Source organism: Ambystoma mexicanum, chromosome 9, assembly GCF_040938575.1.
Source record: "Ambystoma mexicanum isolate Mex_15411 chromosome 9, UKY_AmexF1_1, whole genome shotgun sequence".
Taxonomy (NCBI): domain Eukaryota; kingdom Metazoa; phylum Chordata; class Amphibia; order Caudata; family Ambystomatidae; genus Ambystoma; species Ambystoma mexicanum.
Genome location: NC_090931.1, coordinates 109,023,102 through 109,050,626, shown reverse-complemented (window position 1 = coordinate 109,050,626; position 27,525 = coordinate 109,023,102). Strand labels below are relative to the sequence as shown.

Sequence of the window (27,525 nt, the reverse complement as noted above, 5' to 3'; positions counted from 1 at the left end):
GGGAGTTCTAAGAACTCACGCATTTCGTTTTTCCCAACTGGCCAGCTCGCTCGCTTCCAGGAGGAGGCGGAGCTCTGCCTGTCACGTGACTGCTCACGTGACCTACCCAGGCCCACAAAACAGAGCTCAGCACACCCTTGCGGCGTTAAGCCCGGCCGCATAAAGGGCGTCTGCTGTGATTCCTGCTGTTTGGCTGTTTGCTGCTTTACTGCTGTCTGCAACTGTGAGATAAACAATGACCTTGCTATCAGACGGCCCCCAAACCTGGAAAAAATCATCACAGCAACGTCGCGTGACTAACCCTTGGGCCAGGATGAAAGCCATTGCTGGGGCTAAGGTAAGCAAAACCACTGGCCGTGCGCTAATGGCTGCAAATAACTCATCAACACTTAAAAGCCCAATAATTACTGGGGAAATTAAACCTTTAACATCTCCCCCATCATCGACTCTTGATGAACGATGCACCCCAGATGACGGCTCCAACGTATTGCTCCAGCCTTGCGTTCTTTTAGAAGCGCCAGCAGCCCAACCTGACAACCAACATTCATCAGGCACTTGTGTTACCAATCTCAAATGCAATCCAACTCCCAATGGCGATCCCTGTGCAAGAGCGTTAGCCAGCGAATCTGACTCCGCTGCATTTCAAGCAGCTAGCGCCGACCGGCCGAATTTACCTAGCCTTTCTGCTGCCATTTGGTTGTCTCAGCCTGATGCGAGAGCTCCTCCAACTGAGCGATCAATGAATTCAGTCTTGTTGGCTCCTGTGCCTTTAAGGACTGATAACTTCACAAATGATGTTGACCTCTGGAAAGAAAAAGGTCTTCTTTCAAATGTAGTGACTGACGAAGAACTGCTTAAAATTTCTAATTTAGACCTGGGAAATCCTCTGTTGAATAATTCGAATACTAAAACATGCTTTGCACATTAATCGACCACTAATGTCCACAAAGGTGCCGACTTTACTTCTTAATGCCAGAAACACTCTGTCACAGGAGAATTTCTCTAGTTACTCTCTGGCCAAGTCAAGTGGCCTACAGACTGGCACGATCAACGGCAAACACGTCTTGAAGCCCCCTGTTTATATTCCATGTCCATCATCTGCAACAAATTTAAGTGGCTCTCTAATCGACCCTAATTAGACTATTACACTAAAACCAGCAGGTCGAGCTACTTCAGAAGTCGTACTTGAATGCACCGAACCTGAGAACGACAGTGCCTTAGCTTGCCAAGCACCTGATGTTAGGCATCCTTCCATGTCAAGCATAAACGATAAATCCATCGATCTTAATACTCCAAGTACTTCCCAACTCCCAGTACAAAATCTCAATCTATTGCCTATACTTCTTGATCGGAGCGCGATCGCTCGTGCTAGTCGCCTGCAAAGAGTCGCTGAGCTTAAAAGAAAAAGCATATCCACCATACCTCCTCGACATGGAAATCCAACACTTAATGCGAGTACTCCGCATCATATGCAATCTCAATCAAGCAACGAGGTTCATTCAACGAACTTTGTAAAGAAATGTTCCACATTTAATCCGCAGTACAATCTGGATAATTCAACTTGCTCCTCATCACTTCAGGAACTTGAGCCACAACTGCTCGGTATTTCATCTGAAGCACTTTCGCAGATCCATAACAATGTGTTGTCCGCCTCGGCGGTTGTTCTAGCACCATTTACAAAAATCTTTGGCACGATAAGTGATCAAGGTGCTGCAATATCCAATCTAACGACAAAAATTGTCAAGTTAGAACATTTCTCGAGCTTTCTACAGGATCAAATGACAACTAATGCAGAAATTGCAACGAGATGGCAGGACAGGCTGAGTGATCTAGCCGCTCGGCATCATTGCCAAAATGATGCTTTAATGGAAGGCCTCTTGGACTCTGTAAAATGGATGCGAAAGAATACATCCATTCAAGTATGTGGAGCCCCGGTGTCTCGAGACACATCTTCTGGCTCTAGTCATTCTCCATCGAGAAGTGATTTGGTGACAATTCCTAATGAATCTTCACAGCCTGGTTTACCAACGAGCTTGTTGGCTTCCATGCAGGACGCTCAAGATCCAACTCAGACTGCACAAGGCTCTGTTCCGCAAGTGAACACCCTTGTACCACACACGATTCCGCTAAAAGGAACTGTATCATTGCAAACCCTAACAACAGTAAATTCTTTCAATATTTTTAAAGGCTCTGCAAAAACAATTGCTACGACAGAAAGCAATCAAAAAAATATATCTGCGAAACAAGCCCAGCAATCCAAAAAAAAAGTATACCACCGAAACAAATACAACAAAAGGTCAAAAAATTCATAAGAAATATAACAACTCCAAAGAAGACAAGTCTGTTCACCAAACCAGCTCACACAATAACTACTAAGAGAACTGTTGGAAATCCTCCAACAAGTTCAACAGGCACTGTCTTGAGCTTTTCAAAGACTTCGGCAAAACGACGGCGCTTAGCATCTAGCGCTCCTTCTTCTGAACACGGCTCCTTAGACTCTTCAACTGATTTATGCAATTTATCCACCTATTCAGCTGATCCTGAGAATTCCACCATTGTCTCTGTCGAAGAACAAGTCGTTAGAACTATCGAACCCCCTTTGAGGAAAATCCAAGAGGCAAACAATCTTTCGAGGTTACCGCAGGCTAGAGCAATCAGTAGTCAACTCTCCTTCGTGACAAAAAAGGCTCCACAGAAAGCACTAAGTTCGAGGTTAAATCCAAAACAAACATTGAATCAGCTGAAAACGCGTTTGCCTTCAACTCAGCGAGCTCCCGGATTCGGAAATTCGGAAACACAAAAATACAAGTGGAAACTTCGCCTCCAAAATATTCACTCAGATGGCAACAAAGTTAATTTAAACAGAGGAAATATTCTAAAATTGCTTGCTTGTATTCCACCTTTGCGAGCGATCACATCAGACGACATCAAAATTGTGGAATATGTCTCTGAAATGTCCTCTGATCATGTTCTTCTTCATATAGCTTCTGCAGCAGTAAAAAATATGCTACTTCAAGCAAACGAAGATCTTTTGGTATATGGCTTTGACCTCACCCTCGAGCCATTGGCCTCGAATTCCATTTCATCGACTAAAACAAATTTTGATCACGAGGCAAACCTCGGAGCTGCCAAGCGATCAGGCCTGCGTCAGTCTATGGTCTCATCCCCTGACATCTTAGATGCTGCCACGCATCAGTCTTTCGAAAGAAGAGCTAATAACCTGAAAAGATTTCCACATGGGCCACGCCAATAACAACGATCACAAACTAAACAACAAGAGCTAATTCTATTGTCATGGAATACAAGGGGTTTTCACACATTTATTCAACACATTCCAGGAATCTGGAGAATGTATTCATCATATGTTTACAAGAAACGTGGCTACGAGATCCTCCCACACGTGATGGTTTTTCCATATTAATAAATCCAGCTGGAAAGAACCCCAAAGGCCGGCCTTTTGCAGGATTAATAACTCTCTTGAAAATCTGGAATTGGTGGACGTTGGTGACGTCTACGAACCCTAATCCATTCGTGCAAAGCACTTTGATTAGACTATCATTGAGAGCTACGGTTTCTAATCTCTTAATTATCAATGGATATTGGAATCCCGCCATGATTTCATCCTCATCTTTCATTCAGTCAGTATTGAATGAAATTGATCTTACCTTTCTAAAATACGAAAACGTCTCTGTACTCATCTGTGGAGACTTAAACTGCAGCTGGTTTAAGTTTGATCTACTCTCCAAATCAAATGTTCGGCTGCCGGATTCTGAGGTTACTCCGAGAGGCCAACTTTGGGCCAAAGATCTTCTAGATCGCAACTGTCACATGCTGAATGGAGCAATTCAGGGCGACTCTCCCGCAAATCCAACATGGCATAGCATGACTCGGACGAATACACTTGATTATATTTGGACCTCGTCTGACTTTTTTGAAAAATCCATCTCTCTAAACGTGCAGCCGATGATATCTAGTGATCATGACTTATTGCGATTCGTTTGGTGCGAAGAGTATTGTGGCATGCCAGAAAAACACTCAGATCGACTTCAAATAAATGCTGCAGGAAATCGACTGAGAACCAACGGCTCTACGATCGCCCATTTAAGTCACAGCTTAAATGTACTTCAGACAGCAGAGTACACACCGCTTCTGACAGACCAAACTCAGATAACCCTTAATTCAAGAGTCCTTGGGATAATCCCGAAACAATTATATAGTTTAGAAATAGCAGAGGGAAAAAAATCATTAAGGAGGGACCTCAGACAAATCAAAAGAACACAGCGTGATCAGAATTGTAAGGCTTTGGAAGTGAAGAAGCGGCGGCAATCATATAGAAACTGGTTAAGATCACATCTTGTTATAATCGATCAAGGACGAGCAGAATCCATGTTAAAACTTCTGGTACAGAAAAACACACGTGAAATCTGGGCCATTTTAAATGGAGGTCGCTCGAATTCCAATCCTTCAATTTCTAATGAAATTCTGAGCGAGAAATGGCGTGAATATTTCACTTTATTATATGAAAACTCTGCATTGGAAGTTATCTCCAGCCGAGTGTGTCAAATTCCAGTTGGGACCTTATACCTTTGTGCGAAGAGATTGAATTTGCAATCGCTAAGCTAAAAAATTCAAGAGCTGCCGGCCCCGATCAAATATCAAATCTGATGCTTAAAAAGCACAAATCACATTGGGCCAAATTCATCGACGAACTATTTCTTCAGATTGCTGCTAGCAAGAAGCTGCCCTCTTCCTGGTCCAAGGCAATAGTGGTCCCGATATATAAGAAGGGTTGTCGGGCTGACCCTGCGAACTATCGCCCGATCACCCTTCTCGACACTATTGGCAAGATTTTTGGATCCTTCTTGCGCCAACAGCTGGTTAATTGGGCCCTCTCATCTGGTAAATTTGACTCCAGACAATCAGGCTTCACAAAAAATGTTGGCACCGATATGAACCTTATACTCTTGTCATTTCTAAAATTGTCAGCACTGGAAGCGAAAAAAAAAATCTTTTTTGCATTCGTCGACCTTCGACAAGCTTTCGACGCCATCAATCGGACCAAATTATGGGCAAAATTACGCTTGTGGGAGTGCGCAGCTCATCTGTTAGATCCCATCATCGCCCTGCACTCTGATACCTCGATCCAAATCAGAGTCAATTCACAAGGTGACCTCACAGATCGAATAAGAACTTTCAAAGGCGTCAAACAAGGCTGTCCACTCGCAGCAGACCTCTTTAAACTCTTTATAGCCGACCTACCAGAGTGGCTAAAGTCTGTCCATTGCTTTCCTCCCAAGCTCAATGGTCACACTGTAAATCATCTGGTCTACGCTGACGACATAGTGCTGGTCGACCAGACTCAAATCGGCCTCCAACATCTTCTCTCCCGCTTGCAAGAGTTTCTATGCACCAATGAGCTCTGTTTGAATGCAGAGAAAACAAAAATTATCTGCATTGGACGATCCATGTCAAAGAAAGATAAATCTTTCCGTTGGCATATAGAGCAAAAAGCCCTAGATGTCGTTAAGTCGATCCGCTATCTAGGTGCAATGGTCAATGACTCGCTATGTGAAGCTGCCTGGATAGATGACTTGATAGCTAAAACAAAGATCTTGAGTCTTCAAGCGGCCAAAATCAACTTTGACTATGGGAAATTTTCCATCACGCCTGTTATCATGTTCTACCTCCAAAAAGTAATACCAACAATAACCTTTGGCGGTGAAGCTGCCTTGAACATCGATCATAATGTCTGGAGCCGTTTGGAAGGAACATTTTGGAGACGTGTTTTGAATCTTTCGAATTACACCTCAACATCAGCACTGAGATATGAGTTAGCTCTGAACTCAATCTACATGACAATCATCTGGAAATCTTTATCAACTTTACGTAAGATACTACTTGGTTCCTCTATACCCGCATATAACATTCTCAAGCCAAGTAAAGAATCCACGGATAACGTACTGATTCATGCATGGAAGCTTAAGCTAAACTTGATTATGGCTGAAGCAGGCATACTTGAAGAAGAGTTAATCCAGCGCCCACAACACGCAAAGAAGAAGCTAGCAACATGGGATTGGATTTCAACGTACAACAGCCGCTCAGCCCTCAAGTCCACCCTTCCTTCCTCCAGAAGCATGGTTAAATTACACTCTCAACCAAAATTTCTCTCAGACTGCCCTTCGCGCCATCATAGGGCACAATTTTTGAGGTTACGATTGAATGCTCTAAACACTAATGAAATGCTCTGGATGCGTAAGAACAAAGATACAGTCAACAACAAATGCCGCTTCTGCAAAACATCAGCAGTCGAGTCTCTAAAACATCTGGCAGCAGCATGTCCCATGTTGACTAAACTACGTGAAGTACATTTAAAAGAATTCAAACCATTATCCAATGAGTCAGACGATTGGTGGGACTATGCTGTGGCATGACATAACATCAAGCTGTCCTGTCGCTTAATTAACTTTTTTGATGAAGCTTTAAAGTCAGTTCCTATCTGAATGGCATAACTGCGCAATCGGAAATAATCCATTTATATCGGATAGTACCCTGTGAGACCGACTCTCCCAATAGTCTAGCTTGAACTGTTAAATAAGATCTGAGTAATACGAAGGAAGAGTTGGAAAGAAGGAAAGGAAGAAATACTTAACTTTTTTTTCTCTCTCTTAGATGAAATGTAACAAAAACATGATATAATTTTATCAAGTTGAAGTTTTACAATAAAATATAAAAAAAAAAAATATTCAGTAAGCATGTGCATATATGAAGATACCAATGCCAAAGAAACAATACCTACAGTAACCATTTACTCACTGTATTGTCTACAGTACTTTTGCGCTTTGGGCCCCCTTCCTCCGTACGACCAGTCCGTCATCCCCCTTATAAAGATATCTTGCAGTAAGTGTAAAGACTGCCAGGTGAGGCCGGCAGCATGCACAGTAGGGGTGTTTTCAGGGCAGGATCGCACGTTTTTGTCAGCAGATTCGTTTTTATTAATAAACACTGCTTCTCACCATCCTCTGATCCCATCCCTATAGGTGAGTCTTCTATTAGTATGGAGGGAAGGGATTATGCAATACATATGTACCCTAATCATAGTTAAGTAATGGATGAGCAAGTTGTAAAGAGATTAGATTTTAGCCTACTTAATACCCCCCAAGTAACAGGGTAGAAGGGCCAAGAGAAGACTGGCAAACAGGCAACGGGTTTGTGGGCAAAATTTCTAGGAATAGCTGTGCACTAAGGAGTATGTAATAGAAAGTGTTGAATCGAATGGGGGATGTTCAGTGAAAGATCGAGCTGAGCTCATGAAAGATATTTAAGGGATGCCGCATGTTAATATTGAGGCCCGGATCAAACTCCTCTATGATCTGCAAAACATCCCCATTATAAAGGTGCGGAGTAAACTGTAAATTAAACAGACACTTCCTCTGGAAACTTACTTTCACTGGATGGTAAGGAATGCGGGAGAAGGTACTATTAGAAGAACAGATATAACATGGTTAAAATAGTGGAATAGAAATGCAATAGTCCTGGGCTGAGGGCACACCGGCCTGAAAAAATGAACGCATGAAAACAACTCCTTAAACAAGTCAACTCTCCGAAATAAGATTGTGATAAAACTGGAACCAACCTATAAGGAATACAATGAAGCTGTTGGCACAGAACCAACCTCGGACAACTGTAACATGATGACTAGGCATAGCACAATTGAAAGCCGCACAAAGGAAGGACAAAGACAAAAGAAGAAAGATGTAGCATATTTCGGTCAAAGAGAAGAGGATGAAGCAGTCAAAGAGGAGAGGTCCGGTGTCCCTAAGAAGTAATCTCGGGTCATCAAACACAGACCAACATAGAAGCAAGGCATGGCATGCAAAGAGTCTTTGACGATAGAACAGAATGCACAAAACCAAAAAAACAGATCTTCTATACACATGCAGACAGCCGAACCAGTTAAACTATAGGTCCGCTAGTATGAGTGCGGTACACACGTCATGAAATGTACCTGGGTTTGAAGCGCATGTAGTGCAAAAAAAACACACACAAGGCGGCCAGGGGTTTGAAAGTGTTGCAAATGAACATAGCAGTCGGAAAGGATTTCAGAGTCGAAGCAAGCAACATGAGAACAAATCCAATTGAAGTGAGAAAAAAACAGACAGTCGTTATAGTCAACATTATTTGTACATCAAGAAAGACAGCAAATTTCAAAGAATTCTGGAGGAACTCTACTTACAGTAATCATTGAAATCAGTGGGATACAAGGTATCACCAAAAACAATGTGCATTTCAAGGGATTTAAATGAAAAATTGGGGAAAAGGTAGACAAATAGTCATATATGAAGATGGGAGATGCCTGGCCAGGTCCTTTTTTAAAACATCAGTTCCTAAAAACCTGTGTCATGGGTCACAAAATCATTCGCTTCCTAGTAATGCAGAGCTTTCTTTCTGCACACTAAAGTATAGAGTGCAAGCTGAGCACTTTTAACAACTCCAAGTCCCTAATGGACTGTTCCTGATCTAATGAATACATTGCCCTTCTTACAATACCAAATTTGGTGAAAACTAGAGATAGATCGCAATGCCCTCATGGTGGAATTAATACCTAGGGATTTACTGAATGGAATGAATTGCCACTGTAAAAGTCTTATGGGGCCTACATCCTTAGAGATTATGAGCAGTAGAAGGCTAAGATGGCTAATGACTACAGCGGAAGAAGAGTCTATGCAGAATCTGGCTAGCCCTGAAAGAAGCTGATGAACCAGGCATGCAAGCTACAGGATATGGATCCCGAGTGGAGAACCTCAAACCTTGAGTAACAAAGGATCTCCCATCAAGGAAAACAGATCCAGAAAACAACATGAAACGTAGGAGATCTGATATAGCACACAATACAATGAGGCAAAGGACACACTCCTGGAAAACTGAAACAAAACGCACTACTTATGGAGATCTGTGAATTATCAGAGAAGCATAAATATTTAAACTTTTTTTTAAAAAAAAGAGTTCAATATACAGACAGAATGCATAGAAGCAGCAAAATAAAAAGATGGAGAGAAATTCTGGAAAAAGGAATGGCAAGTTTTTCCTAAAACATTGAAAGTTATATCACAGACGTGGAGGGTATCATCCTCTTCAAGGACATTTGTTTGAGGAAGGGGTCCACCCGCCCTAACAAACAGTAGTGACGTATTTGATATTGACTGGTTCCCACAGATTAAATCCAATCGAAGAGCTGGTTCACAGGAAAGCCCTAAAATAATACCTACTCACTGTTTCAAAGATCAAAAAGAGTGGTATGCCTCCATCTTCAGCAAGCCTCCTTGTTGACCAGCTTGATCCCTATTTACATTACACGCCTGCACAACCAATCAATGTCCTACCACTCAATCATCCTTCTAGATATTGGCCAGAAAATCTTTGTTTTACAGAATCGTGGCTGTCATACAGGAAAGGGCAGCAATGAATATAATCTTGTCCCCGGTCCTATGTGAGGTTCAGAAAGGGGCTCTCCACAGTGGACCACATCTTCATCTTAACAGGGGTTTTAGAAAAATATAGCATACATAGAAAAATAATTTTGTATTTGTTTTTTGTAAATTACAGCCAGGCACTTGATACTGCAAGCACAGAACTCATTTTTGGAAGTTATTAGACTTAAACATTTTGATGATCCTGGATGAGCAAAGAAGTGCTTCATTTGTGATGTGGGAGTGAAAAAAAACGTTCTTGTTGGCCTTACCCCGGAACCTTTTCTATTTGTTTACAAACGGCATATGGCAAAATCTTATAGCAGCTACTGGAGACACCCCAACAATAGGAGGCATCAGAAACCCAATATTATTGTATACATGTTTTAATAGCAAGGATGCCGAAGGCCCTTCAAGTCCCTCCTGAGAACAACAAAACAATACAAATCAATAATCCTGTGGTCAATGACAAGAAATCCAAGATAATGAAAGCTTGCGTGTACTGCACAACATCCACAAAGTATAAGGTACATATTTAATGGGGGAACACTGGAAAAAGTGATGTCCTACTCATACTTGGCCGTAATGGTTTGTAGTATGTCCGAGTAGAAGCCCCACGCGGCCGTCGCTCTAGAAGCCCGACAATGAGGGCAGAAGTATTATGTTACTCTCCAGAAGAATGGAATTGACATCCAATGCTCAATATGTTTAAACAAAGCAATCAAAGTCAAGATGGGGGGACTCTATCCCTTTATATAGGTGGCACACCACTGCTATCTAGGGGCAATAATCACTATCAGGAATAGCATGTTTCTTCTTGAGGGACAGTATGATTGATATCAAACACTCATAGTAAGGTGACTTTTTCCATAATTCCAGATATCTTTCATTATGTTTTGGGTAATATGGACATTTAATCTTTACCTTGGACGGGAAGAAACACTTGCAGTCAGTGTTTACAGGCTGGTTAAGTAGCAATCCTTCGTAAACCTGTAGTGATCTGTTTTTCGGTTTAGTTTCAAAAATACTACAGTTGGTATGTATCAATTTTGGCAGGAAAGATGCATCTAGATGCACACCACTTGCAATTCATTACTTATCATTTGCAGCTTTTTTTCAATGTCAAATCAACATTTCTAGACCTTGCTAAGTGAAGCTCCATCCAAATTTGACCATGATGACCAGACTGAAAATTAAGCCGGAAAATTAAAAACAACAAATTTTACTTAGCAAATAATATATATCGTAAAATTAAATACAATTTAAATGAACAAAGTAAAAATAACTACATTCTTTTTTCATAAAAGAAAGGAAATTCCGTCCAATCATATCTAATGGTTTTGAGCATGTCTTTTTTTTTTCTTTTCTCATTTAGTACTATATTGGAAACCCCTTCATCTCTGCCCTGCTCAGCTCTTCTTTCTTTCCCTTCTTTACACTTACCTGCTCCCATCCATAGAGGAGTACCTTTAAACTGGGCGCCACCTCCTGTGCCCTGAAAGCATCATATCAATCCTCCAACCATACTACCAATGGCCAAAAGTATTTAGATTTTTATCTGGGTCCAATTTTTTAAAATTAAATAGGATGGTTTTTTATGTTTGCTTTCTTCATTTTTGTCTATGATAATTTTAATTTTGTACATTTTTTAAGTGTTTTGGCAAGTTATTTTTACAGTTCACGTGCTATTTTTGGGAAATGCACATTTTATGGGAGAGCTTGCTCATAGCTCAAGTTAAGAGTTCTGGTTTGGATTGATTTCTTAATTTGCAGTTTTGGTGAATAACTATGATTGCCCTCATGCACTGTGTCTCTGAGTAATATGTTATTTGGGTTGATAGCATTGTTACTGTGTTTCCTATTCCCTTCTAGAAAAATGCTCTTGAATGGAAACCAGAAATTAAAGTTCCTTCTGGTAGCAACCACGTCATGCTCAAAGCTCTAGACTGGAATGCAGAATACGAAGTCTTTGTGATAGCCGAAAACCAGCAAGGCAAATCAAAACCAGCCAGCTTCTCCTTCAGGACTCTCGCCCAGCCCACTGCCATTCCAGGTAGGTAACTCATAGCTTGTTGAAACATTAATCTGCTTTTAACTGAATGCAACAACGCTGCACCCCTTAACGTGCCTGAAAACACCCGACTACTCGCTTGCTTGAAGCCATTGCCATGAGTTTCCTCATCCAGTGCTTAGTTTGCTCTGTTCGCAAGATACATTGAGTTGGCCTCAATGTAACGTAGAACCCCACATCACGTTCTAATGGCTGTGATACTGTAACCTTTCTCGGTTCCAGCAGCATGGTCACATACGTAATTGGTCCTGCTGCAGTTGACCAGCAATGTAACACGCCTGCAAACACACAGAACAGATAATTGTCCTATTGGAATCATGCAAAGCACAACCCATGTTTTTCCTGTTTATTTTTTAAATTTTTTGTACTGGAAACTGGCACAATGACATTCTTTCTACAAAGGATTGTTTAAAAGTGTGCAACATTGTAAAATTGCATACCTGCTTTCCAGTTTTCGTTTGGTAGAATGCAAAGAATCCTCCAAATAGCCTGCTTTAAAAAAAAATATTCCTCAATTGAGAATTTAATATTAAAATGCTGCCATCTTTTTGTAAAAATATTATTACATGTTATATAATGGGATGTCAAGAGTCTTCCTAGACAAAGCTATTGCATGCTTCCGAGTAAGCGCTCAGTTTTTCTGTCCATTAAAAGAGTGAAGCTTAGTTGACGCATCTCACTTGTTGCAGACTTTTGAACATTTAAAGTGCATTTTTACAATCGTCCAGCTCACTCAAGGATACTATCCTCCAGCTGGAAAATACCAATGGGGTTCCAGTTGTGTGCCCTGTACAAAGCATGTGGGATATGAATGATTCCAAGAGGAGCAATTGCGGACATATATAAATCATACATACAAAACGGGTTCCAAAATCTAACCAAAACTATCGAAGCTGAATCTTTTTTTAACCAACATGGGACTCCTTTTTATTTATGAATCATAAGGCTGAAAAGAAAATATTATCCTACCTTCTACAATTACTGTGCCTGCTTCCTGTCATGGATCCTCCTAAGTCCTTAAACCCATTAAACAGTACATTTTAGCTGTACAGCTATCAGCATGTGATCACTGGGAATGATGAGTCAAACTAGCGGGAGGAGTTCAAATTGAGGATTTCCAAAGAGGATTTAGTGTTGGAATTTGGATTGCTCATTGTAGCACTGCTTCAGTAGGAATGCATCCCCTACTGGCTGAATGTGCACTCGCCAATAGCATTGTCAACTGAGAATGAACTGTTGGCGAGTATGAAATGGGGTGCCCAGGGAGAATTGACTTCCCGGGTGGCTTTCTATGCGTGACTGGTAACTTGCAACTTGAAATGTGTAACTCTGCAGATGGTATTTGCTTAACTTCTGATCATATTAAAAACCGTTCACATTTCAAATCTTAGAATTGTTTTCAGGAAATGTGTCATGGGATAGGCAGCTTTTTTCAAGGAACTGCTACTGTTTAGCTGAGTGAGAGAGACACATGATCATTATACCCAAAATTCCAGTATGGAGATTTAAGCTAAAAGATATTAAAAACACGGTAGAATGGGATACTTTTCCATATACATAATCTTATTTTTTGCTAGATAACAGACAACAATTCATTGATTAACAAAAACCTGAAAAACATTACTTTTCATCCTGAGACTAAAGGAGGCATTTTATTGTAACATATCTCATGCTATTGATGTGGCTTTGCAGATCTTGCGTGGAGAAAACAAGTGAGGCTGTCTCATTTTCTATATATATATGTAATAAGGTTAAATGGGAAACTGATTCACATATATATTTTTTATATTATAAATGTATTATATTTTATTTAATGTGTGTTTGTAGTGTGGTCTTGGAATATTGTGGCAAGGTCAGAGTATTGTTAAATGCTTATGAGATATCAATGTTGGATAACAATAGAGCAAAGATGGCCCCGGAATGGGCAGGCTGCAGAAATGGTAACTGGAGTGAGAGAAATCAAATGGACAAGGACCAGAAATGGGTGTTTATGAACAACTGAAACATTGGTAGCTTCATCCTTTAGTAATTGAATAAATAAATAGTTTTCTTAGAGGTAGAGTTGGCTGGCAAATCAGTGACCTATTATGTACTGTTTTCAGTCTTTGGTGATGGGGATCCAACACGTAAAATTGCTATATTTGTTTTTTGTTGCTGAAAGACAATAACATGATATGTCACATCTATGGAGTTTTTCAAGCCCCAATGTGAACTTTTAGGCAGAAATCTCCTTCAGGGGAGAGTAATATTTATTCTGTAATCATATAGATATATTTCCTTTCCTCTTTTATATATATTTCATATTTCTATGAAGAAGATCCTCATGGGGATTGCAAACAGTGCCACTTGCACGATCACCTTACGGAAGATTGGCAGCTGTAGCCCAGCTTTTCCAGTAAACCTAGATATGCTACTTTTTCTCCTAAATGAGGGAAGTTACTTTTCTTTTGGGAATGAATCCTTCATGTTGTCTCCAGAACTCAGAAAAGCAGTAGATCCAAGGAAAAATATTCGTTCAGCCTGACACAATGGAGGAAAAAAGCCACATAAATCACATTCTGGAGAAATTTGTGAAAAAATAGGCACAAATATGTGAAGGATGTGACACTCACCTGGGCTCACAAGACTTTTCCTGGGCACAAAAATGTTAAAAACCAGCACTTCGCCATTGTTGCCTGATTCTTTGCCGTCATACAAGAGGAACTATTTGTCATCACTGACAGTTTATTCTCGTATTAAATATTCCACTATTAGCCCTTTAACCTATACATCTATCTTATTTATCAAGATCCTTGACTGCCAGTCAGCTGTTAACACTGAAGAAAAGACACAGGGCAGAGTGAGTACTGTTAGTGAAAGAGGCATATTTTGGACCAGGGTCCGAATCAGCTATCATTGTACTGGCAGAAAAACCTGACGCTCTGGAGGGAATGTTTCAGCAGACTGACATTTGAACCCCATTAACATCATTCGAATTCTTGAGTCTTTCCGCAAGGAAAGAGAGGGGCTGCAAGAGGATCCTTTTCCTCTTCCTGAGACACTGGTATTTCATCCCAATCCTCCAAATAAGATTTCTTCTTCCGGCAGAGGAAAGTGGAGAATGTTTTCTGCATCAACAACAAGACCCTAACTCTGTTACTCCACCCTTTTCCATTAGAAGATTATGATGCAAATAAGACAAGGACAGGCTCTGTTGGCCTTCATGATGATGATAACGATGATGCAGCAGGAGGACTGGTTTTACCGTATGAAGACGATGATGCAGATAAGACAAGGACAGGCTCTGTTGGCCTTCATGATGATGATAACGATGATGCAGCCGGAGGACTGGTTTTACCGTATGAAGATGATGATGCAGATAAGACAAGGACAGGCTCTGTTGGCCTTCATGATGATGATGATAACGATGATGCAGCCGGAGGACTGGTTTTACTGTATGAAGATGATGATGGAGATAAGACAAGGACAGGCTCTGTTGGCCTTCATGATGATGATGATAACGATGATGCAGCCGGAGGACTGGTTTTACCGTATGAAGATGATGATGCAGATAAGACAAGGACAGGCTCTGTTGGCCTTCATGATGATGATGATAACGATGATGCAGCCGGAGGACTGGTTTTACTGTATGAAGATGATGATGCAGATAAGACAAGGACAGGCTCTGTTGGCCTTCATGATGATGATGATAACGATGATGCAGCCGGAGGACTGGTTTTACCGTATGAAGATGATGATGCAGATAAGACAAGGACAGGCTCTTTTGGCCTTCATGATGATGATGATGATGATGATAACGATGATGCAGCTGGAGGACTGGTTTTACCGCAAGAAGATGATGATGCTAGTAATAATACCCTCTGGAAGCTTCCCATCCTCTCAATCTTAACTCCTTTCAGAACTTTTTCCCCACAGCTGTGGAGTGATTTTGTATAGCACTTTCACTCTTGGAAAGTCTGCCTCACTGGATGTTCCTACGTTCGATTTGATACATTTGCAAGTTTGGTTGAGAAGTTCAGACTCCCAGATTTCACTCCACGTTAACTTAGTGGACATTCAAAGCCTGATTACGCGATAGAAGGGTGAGCGCCCTCACAATCTGCTAATTTGGTAGCACCCTACTCTCTAAACCTTGCTGAAGAGAGGAGACAGTTGGCTGCTTAATGAAGTAGCAGCAGTGGCATATTTTACAGGTGTGGCAGCAAACTTGCTTCCTGTTCTCTAGAAATATACAAGGAAGAGAACCTTAACAATATTTAGGGTGTGGTTTACAAACCCACCTAAGGGGCCAACCAACACTGTACAGGCTAGAAAGCACTGTACAACAAATTGTATTGTATTGTAGTTGTTATTTATATTGTGCCTTTTACTATTATTATAGTTTCAATGCGCTGGTGGTGGGTACGCCCTCTGGGACTGAAGTCCAGAGGGTTGGAGGTCACCTAGTAGGATAAGAATGCATGTGTGCATTTGGCCAAATAAGGGTTAGGCGGGCAGGCCAGGCTCCAGTAGAGAGCAACCCATGGGTCATGCATGTGGATAGGGGCCGAGAGGAGCCAGGAGATGGTGTGAGTGCTAGAAACTCACTATATGTCCAGCCTGCCTGCATTTGTCATAGGTCTTTGCTGCATAATGATGTCAGAGATGTCGAGGCGTAGTCTGGTGCAAGTTGGCAGAACAAATGTGACCAGCGAGCCCAAATTAGTTGTACTCATTGCTGGATTCTGATGTGTGCGGGTAGCCAAGGCTACGACCAGTGTCCACCGGAGATGTGCATTATACAGACCTAGCAGTTAGGGTGGCGATTTGTTGTATGTGAGCCTGATCAGGTAGTGGCTTCTTATGTCGATTATTGCGGGTGCAGATAGAACACCGAGAGGGGAAGCCAGATGAAAAGGTGGGCATTGCAGTGCACCCACACCTAGAACAGTTACGGGCAGTGTGTTCCAAACCTCTGGAACCACAGAAGAGAATGTGCAACCACCATCTGAAGTGTGTGTGTTGCACGTGATCGCCCTTTTGCATGCGCCACACTAGAATGCTGATGTAAACCTTTCCCCTGCAGAGTTCTCCAGAGCATAATGGCAAACTTGCCTCTCAAACGGACATCATGAGAGGGAGGAAAAGAAGACCTTCCCAGGAGGAGCCATCCGCCGCAAGTGAAGCAGTATTATCTTTCCATATATCCCACCTCCTCCTGCCCAAAACGGGACCATTTCCGGACATAAGGCTGTCATTTGCCAAAGCGGACAACTAGCATTTCCCTTCTTTGCTTCTACGGTCATCAAATTATTTTAGGCTGGGCTATGGAACTTCTAATCCTAATATGTTAAGTGTCACAACCATTGCATCATCCCTCAATAATTTCTGTAACCCCACACATTGGAAGAGACAGAACGTATATATTGCACTGTTCTCCATAGGTAGACATGGGGGCTTCATGTCCTACTAGCAGAGCCCGATGTTGCAGTACTCGCCTTCCTCTCCAGTGGTTCCCATCTTGACAGCATAGTTATCACCCCTATGCTTCCTCTTCTATTTGTCTGCTGAAGGAGAACTCTTAACACAAGGTTTATGTGTCTCCACTATAATCAAACAAACTCGGCGTCGCACTTTCTATGTTCAGCGGCAAATTGTGCATTTTGCCGGGTAACCCTGAGGTCGCTTTCTCTTTACAGTTGTGGCGTGGTGGTACCTGGCTCCTCTCGCCACACACTGCAGGCGGTTCTTAGCGTATGGTCTTTTATGGGACTATCTGGTACAGTGCTGGGCCAACACCAAGGCTCGGGTGATTCACTTGATTGAATTAGGCTTGCCTCCTACAAAGTACATCAGGTGGTGACTGTTTTTGCGGCACCTGCTAATAATTCCACCATGCACGAGAAACTCGGCACTATGCTGTGTGGTGCTCCACTTTTCCCCACTAAGGCACACTCTCCCAACATCAGATTGTTCTGCGCTATTTGTGCGTGTGTGGTGCCCTGGTCCCTTTTCCCGCGTCATATGTCGATGGGTAATTTTCCCTGCTCATTTGATCTTCGTCAGCGTAATTTCCACGACTTTGGTTATAACCAAATTAAGGACAATCCTGTGCTTTGAAGGCATGTTATGATCGTTTCCCCGATGAAAATTGAATGTTTTCTCGCTCTATCTGTTTTAGTGTTATAATGGATCTGCTTGCAATGAATGCAGTTATAACAGGACAGCAGATTATCAGTGGGCCGGTTTAGCTTTATTTCGGCCAACAGACTATAAAAGTAACAAAGGAAATACAAATCACAACTGCAAGCAAACGGTTCCACAATACATTATCAACACAATTTATAAAATGCAGCAGATTGTGTCCTGCCTTATTCAAGTTACCTTATTGATCCTCAGGTTTCAGGTCCTAAAACCTTCATAGGAAAGTGTCTGGAACGTATTGCTGCAATTTACCGGCACCTCGGCCTAGTGAAATATTGCTTTGCAAATTCATTGTTTTCTATATGGCAACACTAACTTACAAATCCTAAAAAGGTCAAGCAAATGCTCTATATTCCAGGCCATTACGAATTGAAGGTGTTTGGTTTCTTTTGGTTCGTTTTACTATACTTTGGGAAAACATTTAGAACAATAGTACATGAGTGAAAAAGTCAGTAACGTTTGACCCAGTTATGTTTGCTTGTGCTAGGTCACCATGTGCCTTCTCAATGGCATCTGTGAGACATTTCCAAAGCACTGGTGCTTTTTGATTGCATATATTGTTTTACATTAGAAAGCCTCTGTCCCAACTCGTCTGTTATAGCTAGATCTTGGGGAGTGTTTTGGCCTGTTTAAGGGGCTAATTGCTTTCCTTTATTCTGTGGCTGAATTGAGATATGAAGCATATCGAATTGTGAAATACTATCCTCAGGGGTCAGATCTCAGTAGCAGGAGGAGGTTCCTTGCTGGTTGGTCAGACCTCGAGAGGTTGTAGGTGGTAATGATGGCAAGTGGCTGCTTTTCATAAACTGGGTCTATGGCATGGTCACAATGTCCGTCCACATTTACACATTTGACATGTCTGCCCATGTAGTCTAGCAACGCCGCATACTGGAAAACGCCATATGTATTTGTTTGATTTACTATGGTTAGCCATAATATTGTATTAGTAAGCTATTAGGGTTTCTTTTGAAAGAATGCACCATGTTCTGGCATTGTGTATATTGTCACTAATTGCCAGGCATAGCATTGTCCTATCTCTTTGTATGTGTCCCACCTGCCTTCTTGAAACCACCCTTGGATTAGGAGTCTGTTGTCCGCAATAGAACCATCTCATACCTCTTGTTCATTAACAAGAATTTAAGTGTTGGAGGTTGCGGGCAGGACTTGCAAATGTCATATATGAGCAAATATGTGTAATCTACCTTCAGACTAAAGGTTTCTTGAACTCAAAGGTGTTGCAGAGATATGATATGATAGTTTATCTATATAGCGCCTATACACAATGTGTTTCAAAGCACTTCACGGCAAGGGAGGGAACAAGGGAAAATACAATGACATTCTTACAGGCCATGAACAACAAGAATGTGAAATGAACTATTCTACTCGGCCTGACGACATTTCAGATACAGCAAGTGCAAAGACACAGATAGGAAGGAAATGGGAAACAGGCAGACGACTACTGTACTAGGCCTGACGACATTTCTGGTAGAGCCGGAGATTAGCAAGAGGTGATGAAGGAGGAGGAGAAAGGAGGGAGAGGAACAAAACAAGCGACTATCGTACTAGGCCTGACGACATTCCAGATTGTGCTGGAGGGGTGATGACAAGTAAAGGAAGGGAGAGCAGACAAACGTGCTGAACGGGCGATTCAGCAATAGGGATCTGCAAGCTTTCTTGCCTTTTCAAACTCGCTGAATGCTTTCAACAGCGGTGCGGATAACTAGCAGAACTTATTGCAGGGCTCTTTAATATGTTTTCTAGCTAACTTTCGTTGTATTGTGATTACATGTGAGCCTTCTTTGGCTTCTCTTTATTCTTGGATCTCTCTACATTGTCCTTTGGTTCTCTTTGTCCTGCATCTCGATTTCTTTTTGCTCCTGGTGCCCAATCTTTTATCCGGGTCTTTTTCCCTACTTTCTTCAAAAGTTTGGAATTCATTTCCTTTATCTTTATGCTCTGCATTTTCTTTATCGAATTTGCGCTCTTCACTTAAACTGCATCTTTTTCTTCCACAAATGACTGTGTTATTGGTCATTAATTCTTAAATCTGTGTTATCATGTGCATAAAGATCGTGCCGCATTGTTTTTTTCAGCGTTCCTTCGAAAACCCTCTATAAATTCAATAAATCAAATGATAGCTCTGGAATTTTCTAAACTTATAGAAAGGTACCTTGACTTGTTGCGCATATTTCTCCAAATCTGGCCTTTTTCAGTATTTTCAAATGCCCTTTTGCCTGTTTCATGCACAGTGTTCCTTCGTCTCCAGTATCACAAGGCTCGACATGTGGCGGGGGTCAGATAATGGCTTCCTTGACCACCAAAGAAGCATGTTTGGATGCGAAACAGATGCCTAAACCGCTAGTCTGCAGGTCATTGCAGCTACTGCATGGGGTGAGCTGCTGCCTTCCTGGGCAGTGTGTCTCACTCTTGCCCTCAGATTTGCAATCTGGCAGTTTCTGTATAGTAATAGCTTTTATGGGGGCAAGTCTCTCGTGCCGCACCACTTTCCCTGTGGTGATTCGGTTATATTAACACCCTATTTTCTTTCATGATAGGCTAAGCACTGCCTTGCAGTTTTGTCTCTTTAACATCTCTGTGTACCTCTTCAAGCAGATTCAGAATGCGGCTGCCTTTGGGCTTGGAAGGTGTGGGCGATTGCTGTGGATTTACAGCACTAGCATGAACCTCATGTAAAAGATACTTTGCCTTTTAGGGTCAGTGCCTCTGACATTGGGCAGTCCACGTTTGGCTTTCTACTTTGCACGCAAAGCTGAGGAGAACATGGTGATGTTCTTGCTTTCCCTTTTTATGTCCCTAGGCTTAAGACAAACTATTAAGTGGCACTACCACAGATGCACTTGTTCACAGAGTTGTCTGTTTGCTTCTCAGCAATCTGAAATGACTGTGTGTGTGTGTGTGTGTGTGTGTTATGTTTTCCTACTAATCGGTGCTGTAGGAGCCTTGTGTCATTGCAGTTTGGACCCGTCCTCTGCTGTTGACATGTTTCAGGAACCTCTGCAGATGCTGTATGGGTATGCAACAGTTCTGTATCGTAAACTTTGAATCGACACTCTGTAGTCTATACATCTCATCGGGGACCTTTGCTTCACTCCAACGAATTTGTAGTTCAATAATTCTTAAGCATTTCTGTATTGTTTTGTGTGTATTTTTCTTACGCTTTGTGTAGTTTCCATCATTAGTAACTTCCAACTTCTAAGTGCGTATTTTAGAGGCTTTGGGGATCAGTGGAAGCCCCTGGGGGACTTCTATTGAGGGGAGAACTAGCACCACAAGTAATTTTGTCTTTCCGTTGCTCTGAGATTAAATGAGTTAAAAACTGAAATTGCACTTTAAATATTTCTTTCAGTTTGCCAATGTGTGATTCAGAAGTCAAAAAATATTGGCATATGGCCACTCAAAACGACTAATGCATTTAAATGTTATGGAATAAAAGTAGATGTTCCTTTTGGCATTTCAAAAACCATATTTGTATATAATATATTTATGATACTCGGTACCTTTGAAGTCTAGTTATATCCACTGCATTGTAAAAGTAATTATTCGATTGTTTTAGCATCACATTGTGTATTTTTCATTACACTGAAGAACTCTGAATTACACCTGACTCCCCTCCGTCACCCACAGTTCAAGACTGTGGCAATAGAGAGGCCAAAGTAGTCTGGTGAAATGGTTATGGGGGGGGGTGCGGTGGGGCGGACTATTCAACTCTCTTGATATCGATGTTTTTTCCCATTTGTATATAAATATGCAAATATTTGGTAGGAGGCGGCAGGCTTCACTTGGAAGCATCTTCAAATAGCAATTTGGGTACATTTGCTATTGTATTTTTGGGGCATCTACGGGGATCCAAATGAAGATTTGATGAGCAGCAGCTAAAAGCAGCTCCTGTGCATCAAGCATCACAGAGTATGAAGGAGCTACCTCGGCTGAACCAGGAGCTGGGACATAGTGTGCCGTAAATCTAACCTCCAAAAGAGAGGCATTCCCTGTCTTCAGCGGGTCTCTCATGCTCAATGACACACATTCCAAAAACACACACAGTTGTTGTCACATAAGTATGTTTCTATTGAACCAGTTGGGCTGGGGAGTCAAAGGTTGCTCCTGGTAGCAGTGTGTGTCAATCCAACCAGGCTGTCCTGGGCTACAAGAAGGGCTTAATAGGCCACAGCAATGTCGATCCCTGCATATACTTGCTCAGTTCCTAGCATTCCTTGGCACCATCGCCAGAGGGCGAAGTTCAAAGGTTGTCCTGCATCATCTTTAGAGGGACATTTGTTTTGAGTGTGTGGTGGAGCCTTTTAAAATGCAAGCTTACCATTCTTCATTACTCATATCAGAGCCACCTCCTGTCCATCTAACTTCTTATTACTACCAACCCATATGCACGCCACAGGCTCATTTAGTTCTGAATTGTATCTGCTTTTTTGCTGCTTGTCCTGTTGCTGAGCTTCGGAGCTTGCTTTTGTTTGCTCTTAACTGCACTCGCTTTTTGCTAATCTTTGTCATTTTAATTTACTAACTCGTTAACCTTGGAGTCTTATGTTTTTTCTATATTTCTGACTTTTTTCCTGTTTATCTATTTCTCTCTCCCCTTTCACCTTTTCCCTCCCCCCATCCCTCACCGCCTCTCCATTTCCGGCATCACCCCGCCCATGTCACCTCCTTGGACGTCACGGGGACATCCACGCTGACACGTCCACCAAATTTCTTTGTAAAAACAACTATTTACCCTTCACGGGGGACCCTTGTTTGCACAGCGACCCTGGGGTGCTCAGCGGTGTCGTACACCCTTGTCTCGTTGCTCTTTTCTTCCCTGACTGTACTCTTGCTCTCGTAGACTTTCAAGGACGCACGTTGGAAATCTCCTCCGCTTAACCACAGACAAAGCTTCAAAAGTTCACCGGGCAAGGAGTGGCCACCTGCCTGCCTATCCCCCCAGCACCAACTCAAGTCCTTTTCAATTATTCAACAGTATCACTGCTCTCCCCAGAGACACTGATGACATCATGTACCCCTATCGCTGATGGTTTGATGGTGTAGTGTGATTGTACCATGCTATTACTGAGCTGCCTCTTGGACAGGGTGGACCAGAGAGACCTGCCTCCTGTGAAGAACTCCATATTTGACGCTTGCCCATCATAACAAAGCTGATTCCGTAGATGAGACGCTTACAAAAAATATAACTATTTAGCATCACTGATTTAGATGCATTCAAGTTTCAGTGTGTGTGTTAGCTTTTAAGATGCAAAGATATATCCATACTGCTGTTTCCCAGCTAACATCTGGGAAGGCGGCACTGATGGCATCATCCAGTGTCTGGGAATGTCCCAAATGGAAGGGAACACACCGGCCTTGTTTGCATCCGCTATTCTTGACCTGTAAACTGAGCACTCTTGCAGCATGCCCGGGCAGTTTCTCATTGGACTGTTGAGACCGAGGCTTAACCTGCACATTAACTCTGCTCCAATGTCTTTGTGACGGGTTTTCTGCCACCTCGTTTGACTTTTGTAGCACTTAAAAGGTGGAATAACTGGGGCTGATAGGCACAGTCTGCACTTTCAGAGATCAAGTGCTGGATTCTTTTCGAACTCAGTAAAGCCTGTTAAATGCGCAGACTTGAGTCGGCATTCCTCCTCTTTTTCGATGACAGCAAAGGAAAAGGCCCCATCAGCCTTTGTAATTCTTGTCATGGTAAGCAGCTGGAGCCAAGGCTGAGAACAATGCGCAAAACAGTGTAAAACATTTTTTTTAAACTTTTGGGGCATGATTTTCAAAGGTCAAAAGTAAGAGGTTTCTCGTGAGCATCTCAGATTAGCACCTGCTTCTTATAACTGATTCTCAAATCCCCAAGCTGGAGTGTGTCTGGAGATGCTTCTAGCATCTTTAAGGGTTCCATGTGAACATGTCCTCTGGGAAAAAGTCGACTGGTAGGCCATGTTGTTTCACTGCACCCCTAAAAGCCTTCCCACGTATTTACTATTCTAACTCCTTTCTGAGAATATTTGGGGAAAGTGCTCGATTTTCTTGGGAGTGCACATTTGGGGAAATGTCGCCCCCTGGTGACCTTTTCCCTGGTGATTTAGCACTGCATACCTCTTTGAAAATGCTCGTGTGCAAATATGATGAACTTTCTTCAAGGGTTTCTCAGAGATGCTCCATGCTTCCCCAGTGTTGCTTAAACTTTGAGAATCTGGAATGAAGCCGGTGCCACTCTGCGGCCTGCCACCTCTCAGCCATGCCATATTTGAGGCTTTCCCATCAGAACAGAGCTGATTCCGTAGATGAGACGCTTACCAAAATATAGTGGCTGCCACTAACTATTTAGCATCGATGAATTAGATGCATTCCCGTTTCAGTGTGTGTGTTAGCTCTTTAGATGTAACATTATATCCACACTGCTATGTCCCAGCTAACTTCTGGGTAGGGCACGGCATTTCATGATTTGCTCCAGTGCAAACCTTTTATACCAAGACACTTGCTTTTCAAACTTCACAAAAAGGCACAACTTTGGCTTCTGGCTGCCACGCTTATATGCACTGCAAGGAAAAAAGGCTAGCAAGTGCAGGCTGAGTTCAGCCCCACCCCCTCTTACGTGCCTAAAAGTCATTTAAGGTGGTAGGCACTTCTTGAATCATTGGCCTAATGCCTCTTATTGGTGATGGCGTTTCCAAAGCTGCCCACCTTATGTTATGTGGAGTTAGCTGGGGGTTTTGTCTGGTTTGAGACAACTAACAAAGATATACTTTTTATGTGACACATCAATATTTTGTACTGTGTGGGATGAGTAGGTTTAAACAAGGCCTTTGACCTTTTGACATGGTATGTTTGTTCCATTGTAAAATAAACACGTCTGTCCTTTTTAATGTATCTTCAAATGAAAAATCATATTTGCTGGCTTGTATTTTTCAATGCTAGTTTTAGGTTGTATTCAAAATCACTGTACAGTAGGACTTGGCATGTACCATTCTGATATGCATTTGTCATCGTTTAAGGAGTCAGTGAACCTGACTACTCTTAGTGACTCCTCGCCCTGGGAGTAGAATCGTGAAATGAGATGCCTGTCTGGAAAACAGTGGCGGAGTAATTAGAACCCACCATTCTAAACAACTTATGAGCATGCGTGTTCTTCTTTCTAGCTTCCTGAGTGTGTAAGTCTGGTGTTCCTTGAAGTCCCTGCTTGACATTAATCGAACTGAATATTATTGGCCTATCATTTTTTCCGCTAAAGCAATTGAATTGTACCATAACTGACAGCTAAGCGATTTGGGAATCATTCAGTGATTGCAGTTTGTAGGATTGGTGTATCCCATGGTGTTTCTCATCCAGTCAATGAGGAGTATGCGTGAGTAACAGAGACCAGTGACATCGAGCACCTATAATTCCATCCACACCCAGACACAGGTTCAACCCATCCTGCCTCTACAGTGAACATCTGGAAGCTTATAAAAGGAACTTTTGAGCTTCGATTTACCTGGAACATTCTAGAGTTGAGAGGCAGAGTACAGGAACTGTCCGAGGGGGGACAGGAGAAGCATCACTCAAACATCGAACACAAGGATGACATTGACAAACTGTGCCTGAACGGCATAAGCCCCCGGGGCTGTATCTCAAAGCTCATGTATGTGCCTGTGGACCCAGAAGTGAAAACGTGCTTTGATGGAGCCCCTGTCTTTATTTCACCAGTTCCTGAGGCGGTTGCAGATTGGCGGTCCTTAAAAAGGGGGTCCGAATGGTTTGATGGTACCAGTACAGTCTGTTTTCCCGTCCCTAACTTTTCTTCTGCATCCCAATGTACCAGATTGCAATGGGGTTTTTAAAATAAAAGCTCAAGACTTGCACATGGTTTCCCAGCTACACGGTCACACTTCACAAAGGTTTTAATGGTGCTTTCTATGTAATACTTTGAGCTACTCTACTTGCGAAAGGCATTGTTTCTTTACAATGTAACACTTACTTGTTTATTAAACAAACTTGTAATGCGCCTCATATACACTTTGTTTAAACTTTCTAATACCCACCTCACCTGCCCAAGGGCCTAAGGGATTCAAAGGGAGACATGGTGGTTCAGGACTTACTGGTCCCTCGCCCCACATTTATATATTTGTGCTCTCTCCCTCTCTCTATTGTGAAAGGTACCCCTCTTTCATCTCTGCACTCCATATGGTCCACTTTCTGACATTAGAGAAGTGGTGCAGTCATGATTCCAGCAGTGCCCTCGAATAAAGCTTTAATTCATTAAATAAAGACAGCATTACATGATATATCTAGGCACTCAAAGCAGGTACAATCCTCCGGAAGATGATTACTGGGTGGGTAATGTTTCTCATATATGGGCACTCAAAGGGTTACTTGAAATTTAGGATTCACTTTATTCACAAATATTTAGCTCCCCGTCCCTAGACAGTAAACTTTACCCTCCAATGCATTTCTTGGTTATTTTTCTTTCATATTTTTATAATGGTTAAAATGATAATTTACGACTTTAAAATACAATAGGCAGTTCAAAGCATTCCCGTTTGGGGTCTTGGGCAGGTGGGTAATGTATTCTTTGCTCATCATGTCAGTCTTTTACTAGACAGGAGAGACTCGAGAGCTTTGTAGAAATGGTGCCAGTGATCAGCAATGCAATACACATTCGGCCTGATAGTCTTAGATGTGCCGAAGGACAGTGGCTGTAGGCCAAGAATGGTAACATTACTGTAGTGCAGAAAACCATGACAGCTCTTAGCACGCTATGCACTCACACCAAGAGCTACCTTTGATATAACTTATGCAACTCGGAGGTTATCCTCAAACTTAGTAGAGGAGAGGTTGCAAAGATGTGTGATGTGGTCAAAGCGTTGAGCAAAATGGAATGGTTCGGTAATCAAAGTGGCCGCTGGACTACTTTCCTGAATTATGAAAGAAACGTTGACTACAAACATTGGGGACATACAGTTTGCCCTAGAAGGTACATTGAGGCCAACGTTGTTTAAAAGGACGGTGGTGCAGCCTTGTGTTGCAATGATCGTGTAAATGGCACCGAGAATGTAGCGGTGAATACTCAAGAAAGTGGAATTTCCTGTGCCCCAGGTGTGGGCAATTCCTTTTATGTGCAACCCTGCAAATATAATCCCTTTTGATCAGAGAATTGGCACAACTGCAAAAGACATTTGCCAGCAGGGTGGTTGAAATTAGTGATGAAGCGAAACGCATAAATGCTGGTAAGAGTTCAAGCAAACCCCAGAAGGGAAAGCTTGCAAAGCAGTATACTAGTGAATAGACTTCAGGAGAGGCATGTTAGTCAAAACTGGTCAGAATCTGTTCCAAAGTCAAGCTGACGAAAGAGCTTCAAGTACTTGACATGCCATGCTCAAAGACTGAGCTTAAGGGACATTGCAAAACAGCGTGAGCCACAGTAAGAAACAACGAGGTTGCCGACTCCTGCTCACATTCCTTAATTCCTATATTTGCTCCAGAGACCTCTGCGTGTACCAAAAGATGAGTGGGCAGTTCCTCCGCCCACCATTGTTTGCTTGCATAGGCGAACAGAGGCGTCAGTTTGCCGCTGTCTTGGGAGGAGAGACATTGCCTTTGTGGATATCGCGCAGACTTCTAGGTGTGTGCAGGCTCCTCCGCTGTGACTTCATGAACTGACATTGATGTTTCCTCGCTCATGTCACTTGCCTGTGAAATCCCAAACCTACTCATCCCAGTCTTTCTTCTCGTGGTGGATTACTCGCAGTGTTCCATGCCTCAACAACAAGACTCCTCATTTTCCGCTCTCTCACTGCCACTATATTT

The 27,525-nt window shown here is 42.2% G+C and overlaps 1 protein-coding gene across 5 annotated transcripts in view; it reads left to right on the top strand.

The window, feature by feature from the left end:
• NCAM1 (neural cell adhesion molecule 1) overlaps nt 1–27,525 on the top strand; it is a 948,636-nt gene that overhangs the window by 872,662 nt on the left and 48,449 nt on the right. For 4 of the 5 annotated variants that reach the window (XM_069614259.1, XM_069614261.1, XM_069614260.1 and 1 more), the window contains one exon: nt 11,340–11,520. In XM_069614259.1, coding sequence (XP_069470360.1) covers nt 11,340–11,520 — 181 coding nt within the window. Of the gene's footprint in view, nt 1–11,339; nt 11,521–22,499; nt 22,712–27,525 lie in introns of those variants that run through there. The other variant, XM_069614262.1, reaches the window with a different exon arrangement.